The sequence below is a fragment of the Panicum virgatum genome, chromosome 1N (genome assembly GCF_016808335.1).
Source record: "Panicum virgatum strain AP13 chromosome 1N, P.virgatum_v5, whole genome shotgun sequence".
Classification (NCBI taxonomy): Eukaryota; Viridiplantae; Streptophyta; class Magnoliopsida; order Poales; family Poaceae; genus Panicum; species Panicum virgatum.
Window position 1 is genome coordinate 63905890 of NC_053145.1, and position 8116 is coordinate 63914005.

Here is an 8116-nt window from a genome sequence, read left to right on the forward strand (position 1 = left end):
ACGGTTCGCTAAGTTAAAAATCGTCAGGAGGGACTTTTTGAATGGAAAGGCATTTACGGAATTACGGTCCTCGGTATTGATAGTTAGTACTCCTGCAGGTTGCTTTAGATGAACCCTCCATCACTTTATTATTATACCAAATTTTGGCAGAGTATACCCAAAAGTTTTCGCTGAAGTACAGTAAGTAAGCATTCAAATTCAACGAGTACCCATAAACAACTAGTATAATCTTGATGTAATGTAAAAGAAATCAAGCTCCTAATAAGGGTATAACAACACTGAAAAATAGCAAACCTAAATTGAAAAAACAATAGCTATAATCATTGAAATTCCTATTCACTAACTACGCCGACATAGGGTAATTCCACCGAGCCCATATACAACTTGCCACCTACCCTCTCCATCACCTCGGTCGGCCTTACGCTCTTGGGTCCTCTCATCACTTGGACCACCTGCCCGTCAGCATTGATCCTCATAGCAAGAAGGTGGTTGTCTGGACCAAACGGCAGTTCCTTCTTCTCCCAGTGCAGTGCTACCCAAAATCCACCTTTGAGGTCAGCCCTAACGTTGTCGGGATAGCCCGGTAGATCGGCAAGCGGCTCCGACGTGCCCGCCTTGGGACCCTTGATCCAGTACCTCATCAACTTGCATGGTCCGGTGAGTGCTACGACAAGGTGTGTCCGGTCGGCACTGATAGCAAGACCATTAGGGTACGTGATACCGGATTGCAGCACAGTGACACTGTTCGTCTTCGGGTCGTACTTCATGAGGCGACCCGTCGAGTCTCCAGTAGCCGTTACCCTCTCATGCTGCGACCGCTGGTAGTTCATGCTACTGTCCGTAAAGAACACCTCTCCGGTGACCTGGTCGACGTCGACGCCGTTGGTGAAACGGAGCGGCACGCCATCAGCCTTGTTGGCCAGCACCGTTGCCTCGCCGCCGTCCGGCCCGACACGCATCAGCCCCTTGTACGCGTCGGCGATGTAGAGGTTTCCGGACTGGTGGTGGAAGCGCAGGCCCAAGGGGCGGCCACACTTGCTCTCGGTGACTTCCGCCGGCCGAGTCCTGGACGCCGTGCAGGCCTTGGCGCTGTAACCCGGGCTGTACGCGTAGGTCGACCAGCGGCGCGCCAGCCCGTTCCACTTCAAGACGCGGCCGTCGGAGACGCCGCTGTAGGGCCCCGCGCGGTCGCCGTCGAACGCGACGCTCTCCGGGCCGCGCAGCAGCGACCCACGGAGCGGCAGGTGCAGACTCCGGCTGCCGTCAATAATGGTCGCTGTTCCGGGGACGGGGCGTGCGGCGGCGCACGGCACGAGCAGCAGCGCCAAGACGGCGAGCAACGAGATCACCAGCGTCAGAATCTTCTTCCCCGAGACGTTCCCCATGATTGCCTGGCTTGCGTGAGCGCTGCCTCGCAGACAGGGTTCGTGCGCTAACTAGGACCGACCTTGCGTTGGTTGTTGTCTTGTTGAACGTTGGGCAAACGCTGCCTCTGGCTTGGCTTTGCCTTTGATGGAGAGAAGCGCAGGGTGCCTCGGCCTTTTATGGCGGCCTTGCAACTACTTGTTTTCCGAGTCGGAGGTAGAGGGGTCTACCGTCGGACTGGCTCGGACGGGGTGTTCCCAGGCTCTCCGATTAGGATGAGCGTACTGCTGCTGCTTCCGATTCAGATACGGATCAGTCGCCGCAATGCTTTTGCGTATGTACTTTGGACGCGGGCCAAACGGTACCGGTGATCACCAACAACTAGCATTCAAAAAGAACTTCAAAGTATGTAGCTCGACCATTCATTAAAAAGGACTAGCCGGCAACCGTGCACCAAAATTACACGATTTCAGTTGATAATCGTTGTCATCAATCTGCAATATAACTTTGCTTCTGACTTGAAATTAAGATAGGACGAACCCGAGTGCATTACTGAATTCAAATCAAAGGTGCCACGCGATGGTTTGAGTAGTCGGAAGCTCAGTTGGGCACGACGGTCAATCCACTGTGCAGTCTGTGTGGTTGAGCGGGGGGAAGTACACGAGGTGCTATTTCATTAAGTAAAGTTATGAGGAACATTCGAGTTACACACAGTAAATAGTGCACATTTACAAAAATCTGAATCGTATTGCACGATCAACCCCTGGCCTCTCTTAGAGTAGCATGAATCAACCAGTGCGACATTCAACTGTTTACCTGGAGGGAGGTTTTCATCACCAGGACATCATATCCGCTCTACTTCAGAACTCTTCAATCTCGTGCTTAAATTGTCAGTGAACATCCCATTTCCATCGCCGCTGGGACATATGTTCGGCCCCCAGAGTACCATCAGTGTCGCTATCAATCCGTTCGAGTTGTTGGTTGGGCACTCAAACTACTTGGGCTGGTTCCAAGAGAACGTTCATCATTCATGTTCTGGTGCCTTCTCACCTAGCAAGTGAGGATACCTACATAGTGAAACGGATTTATATTTTAAATGCAAACAAGCTACTTTACAATTGATTGATAGTGATAATATAACTTAGTCTTGAACAAAAATTAAGCAGCAACTAGAATTATCTTCGAATTTTTTAATTATTCAATTTATTATGATTAAAAAGAAGACTATTTTCTTTTGAACAGAACGTTGAACTGCCTGCAAGAGCCCATATATACGCCATTTCATAATAATGGGGTAGTAAACACAGTTAGCCTATAAATTCCTAACTGCAGATTATTACCCTTTTGTTATCTAGTTTCCTGCTATGCGGCCTCCCATCTAACTTATTGTTTGCTTGTACATTACTACACCTTCTCTAAGGGTTTGTTTGTTTTAGCTTTGAATTGTGGATTCGTGTTTCAAAAGCTGAAGCTAAAACAAACGGGTCACTTTTTAAAAGCGATTCTTATAATCCGACCTCTCTTTTCACCACAGTCCACAAGCTACATCCCAACAGTTTACAGCTTTTAAGAATCCAGCTCTTTAAAACCTACAGTCTACAGTTAGCTTTTAAGGATCTGAGCTAGAATAAATACCCTTTGACATGTTCAAGGAAAAAAAGAATATTATCACACTTACTTGCTAATATGATACTGCTGCAAACATGTCATGGAAAACCTTCGGAATTAAACTGCACCACATCTGTAGCAAAAAATGTGGAGCTTTTGTAATTTCATGAATAATCACAAACAATACTGTTCTACAACCTTGTTCAATGGAAAGCAACAAGAACAAATTATCAAATTATACTCACTAGAGCATGACTGTCCGCCTATATAGCACCTCATCATCGGTATCCTCATTATCATCATCCGACACTAACTGGCTGCCTGGCATCTGAAGCTTCCCACCCATTGTAAATGAAGGTCCTGGTGCATCCCCTTCAATAAAATCCCCTCGCATCCTTTCCTCAAACCTCAGATCACTGCAGTTCAGGAACCAATCCAAGCTACACCTAATCCCTTTACTTGTAACTCTCATGTACCTAGGCTTGATCCTTGATTCCAAACTATAAGTAAAATACTCCGGATACTCCAACAATTCACTCATTGGTCTCTTCATCTCACTCTTGAAGAAGTATAAGCTATTCTTCATGAGCTCAATCCGCAGCAATAGAATCTGTGGGCACCGTACCACCATTCGTGCAACATCCTCATTGGAGATCCCTCGTCCACGGAGGAACTCTACAGGCTTCAAGATCACATTTTGATTTAAGCTTACAAGCTGTGGCAACTTCTCAACTGCACGGGCAAATCCATCTGGGTCAATTTGGAGCTTCAAGTTGAAGAAATACTGTTGCGCTGCTAGCTTCGCTTTCAGTGGCAGCCCAAGTATAGATGGGTACTGCGCGATCACCAATGGCAGTGCCTCCTTCTGAATGCCGAAGCTGAGCAATGCATCCACGTTTGGTTTGACCGTCTCCTCAAGATCATAGCCCAGAATGTACGGCCGCTTCTCTAGGATCCTCGCCAGGATTCGCATGGGCAGCCCGAGAGAAGTGATGTAATCGCAGAACGGCTTGATGGTAGTGCCAACTCTCATGCCGAGGAAGAAAGGGTAATGCGTTACCATGGGACCGATATCTCGTGGCGCGACACCGACGATGCCGACGAGGTAGGCGACAGAGGTGCTGATTGTGCCGTCCGGCTTGAGCCCCAGGACGTCGGGATACCGCTCGAGGACTCGTGGGATGTCCTGGCGGTCGACGTCAAGGCCGCGGAGGGCCTTGACGACGGGGGAGAGGTCGACAGCAACGGAGGCGTGGAGGCACGCGGGGTAGGCGCGGACGAAGGCGGCGAGGCGGGCGCGCGTGACGCCGAGCTTCTCGAGGTAGGAGAGCACGGGGATGACATTCTTCCGAAGGGAGCAGGCGAGGAGGAGCGGGTAATTGGAGAGGTCGTCGGTGGAGAGGCCGAGACGGAGGAGGAAGTCGAGGCGCTCCTGGAGCACCTCGAGCGAGGAGGGGAGCTCGAAGGCCTCGAGCTCGCCGGCGGGGTCGGAAACGCCCGCGGAGCGGAGGAAGTCGAGCGCCAGCACGCGGGAGACGAGGCGCTCCTTGCGGCCCTGGATCACGCCCCACGTCACGGACGGCATCTCGTACTCCGGCGGCGCGGAGGAGGAGGCCGACCTCGCGGAGGAGAGCCACGCGAGGAGGGGGCCCTCGCGCGCGGCCGCCGCCGGGCCGAGGCTCCGGAGAGCGCGGGCGAGGGGAAGCATGGCTGATGGCGGCGGCGCGCCGGGAGCGGCACTGGCGGCGGCGAGGCGGTGGCTGGTGCCTGGTGGATACAGCGGGGTGGGTTTCGGAGGCTGGTCCTTTTGGGCCGTGGCGAAATGATGCGCCCTCGCGTCTTTTTTATTTTTATATTTTTGGAAAACATTTTTTACAGAAATATATTTTCAATATCACAATTTACAGTTTTTACCCCTGCCGCCCGGCAGGGGAGCGGCAGGGATTTATATATAAATTAAAAAAAATTTATTTGCGCAGAAGCCCTTGGCGGGAGCCTGCCGCCCCCCTGTCGGGCGGCAGGACCCCTGCCGCCACTCCACTGGGCGGCAGGGGGCTGCCACCCGGCAGGGGGACGGCAGGCTCCCCCCATATTATGGGCAATTAGATGTGGTTTTAGATATTTTGGATAGAAATAAAAAGTATTAGTAAAGTATATGAAAAGTATAAGTTAGATGCCTGAGAACGAAATAAGTATAACATGATGACATGTCCATAACAAAAATACGGAAACAAATAGAATCACCTCCTAACCACCCCGGCCACCCCGGCCATGTCGACCTCTTTTACGCTGAGCGTGGACGTGGTCTGTAGAGTAGGTGTGCCGATCTGGAGGCCCTACGTCTCTACCTGGACGTCCGGTGGCCATAGGTGTCTGGAAGGTAGGATCGGCCTGCTGGTTAGGTGTAGAAAATAACCGACTCCAATCTTCAAAGTTCGCCTCAAAGGTATCCTGTGTGGGCCCTATACAGTAGCAATTAAGATATCTTAATCATCGTCTTATAAGTCATATATTTTGGTATATATTCATCATACGTACCTGGTGGTGGTGGATACGAGGAATGACCCATATCAGGAAGTTGGTGGTGCGATCCTGTAAACCGTTCAAATTATTTAAAATATTCATAGAGATAAGAAGCACATGATAAATTCGGGCTACAGATTAGGTATTTACCTTGCGTTCCTTCTGCTGTCGCCGTAGGGTAATACGAAGAAGGTCCATCATCATATAACTCTGTCCGGCAGTGAGCCTAAATGTAAACGTCGTACACCAACGTTGTAGTTATCATCCAAAAGGCCTGGTCCTGAAAGCAAACCGAAGATATCCCGATCGGTGCACGAGTGTTTATAGCCAACTCGGAGTAGGGCTCCCACACGACGTCTTCAGGTGTCAACCGATCAAACTCAGCCACAAATTCAGGATAGGCCCGACGAGACTGTACGTGGGCCCACCTCTTCTGCACAAAATTAATAATAATATGTACAAATAAGAAATACAAAGAGGGTAAAATAAAGCAACAGAATTGCCAACAGAATAGTACGAGTAGCAGTCATTTCCGTACCTGACGAGCGTACCAGAGAGTCCCCATGGTGGGCCTATCGTCCTCGGTGTCACCGTACATATCCAGCTCATACAGTGAGTGGTCGACAAAGCGGGGCGACCAATTGCTATCCTCTCGTACGACCAAAGCTGTAGCAGAATTGGACATCCTGTAAGAATTGCATTGTGCTTATTTTGCACCGATGCCTTGCAGAGGCCACGGTACGTGGCTGCAAGTACCGCTGCACCCCAACTGTATTGAGGCATTTCCTCCACAGCTGCCTCTGCGATCTCCAGTGCGTAAGGCACAAGCACCCTATCCACATAGGCCCCGTGTGAGTTGTTGAACATTATGTATCCAAACAACCACAACAGGTATGTCTCAAGGGATCGAGTGACGCTATCATCATCAGCATCATGTGCCAAATTGTCGGGCTGCATAGAAAAGATGAACATTTATGAGTACGAGATCAATTATAAAATAAAACCATAACTGCACTAGTCAAAAGCATAACTCTAACATTAATCGTAACAAAACAAGGTATGTACCTGGAACTGGAGGATCCATGCCTTGGCAGGGCCTGTTGCTTTTGGGTGCTCTTCTACATCAATCGCGATGTCAATATTTGCAAAACGCTCTTCTATATCGTCCAACCACGTAGGCGGGACGACACGAGGCCCTACGGCATCCCCACTGATAGGAAGACCCAGCAGCATCGCAACGTCCTGTAGGGTCGGTGTCATCTCCCTACAAGGGAGGTGGAAGGTGTTTGTCTCAGGCCTCCATCTATCAACTAGAGCTGTCAGTAGGGACCTGTCCAGCTGTACTGAACCACTCTCAGCAAGACGACCTATAGTAAGAAGATCAGCCTCACTCAACCTGAAAAATAGAACGATCAAAGGTAAGTACATTATGTACGAAACGTATACGAAACAAACGTATTCTTAAAAACATAATCCGACGACATATCACCTGGGCACCCATCGTGGGTCAACAGAAATAAACTCCGCTGGTGGACGTGGACGCAGCACGTTAAGTTTCACGCGCTGAACCACTGCAAGAAAGGACCGGTGCGACGAGTCTATGACTCCGTCAAGTAGAGCTGGCGTATCTTCGGCCATACCTAACACAAAAAATATAAGTTTTCTGCATTTTCTACAATTTTTCTGCATCTTTCTACAATTTATCTTAAATTTTCATAAACTTTTCTAACATTTTCTTGCATTTCCTACAATTTTTGTACAATATATTTTTATAAATATATTTTTCTAATATTTTTTAATTTTTTCTGCATTTTCTACCATTTATCTTAAATTTTCATAAACTTTTCTAACATTTTCGTGCATTTCCTACAATTTTTTACAATATATTTTTATAAATATATTTTTCTAACATTTTCTAAATTTTTCTGCATTTTCTACAATTTATCTAAATGTTTCATATACTTTTCTAACATTTTCTACAATTTCTGACTATTTCTCGAAATTTTTTCTCGTATTAAACAACTAATCAATACCACAAAAATTGTTGGTAAACCTAATTAGTTTTTCTAAAAATAATCTTAATTCTACCTAAATTATATTAAAAACATTACCTAAATCGCTAAAATATCATTACTGCTGCATACACTAATTATAGAATTAAACATAAAAAAATTTAGATCGAGAAAGTTGAGAAATATTTATTATCTGCAGTTATGATCCAAAATCCGGCAGGGCTTCACCGTTACAACTCCCTCCCTCACCCCTCCTCTCTCCCTCCCGCTCTCTGGATGTCGTGGGAAGCAAATGAGGGGGGATGGGGGAGGGAAACCTTTTATACAGCATGGGGGAGCCTGCCGCCCCCCTGCCGGGCGGCAGGCCCCTTGCCGCCCAGTGGAGTGGCGGCAGGGGGCCTGCCGCCCGACAGGGGGCGGCAGGCTCCCGCCAAGGGCTTCCGCGCAAATAATTTTTTTTTAATTTACATATAAGTCCCTGCCGCCCCCTGCCGGGCGGTAGGGTACAAAATTGTAAATTGTGATATTGAAAATATATTTATGTAAAAAATGTTTTCCAAAAATATAAAAATAAAAAAAAAACGCCTAGCCTCTGGGGTGTTAGTGAG

At 48.1% G+C, this 8116-nt stretch overlaps 2 protein-coding genes across 2 annotated transcripts; both read right to left on the reverse strand.

The window, feature by feature from the left end:
• Window positions 1-332: 332 nt before the first annotated feature.
• LOC120653767 (protein STRICTOSIDINE SYNTHASE-LIKE 10-like) lies at window positions 333-1385 on the reverse strand. The gene has a single exon (XM_039931441.1). The coding sequence runs from the start codon at window positions 1383-1385 to the stop codon at window positions 333-335; it is 1053 nt and encodes a 350-aa protein (XP_039787375.1).
• A 1832-nt stretch (window positions 1386-3217) lies between these two features.
• Window positions 3218-4782, reverse strand: LOC120657402 (transcription termination factor MTERF4, chloroplastic-like). Its single transcript, XM_039935711.1, has one exon. It carries the CDS (start codon window positions 4679-4681, stop codon window positions 3218-3220), a length of 1464 nt encoding a protein of 487 aa, XP_039791645.1. The 5' UTR covers window positions 4682-4782.
• Window positions 4783-8116: the final 3334 nt, after the last annotated feature.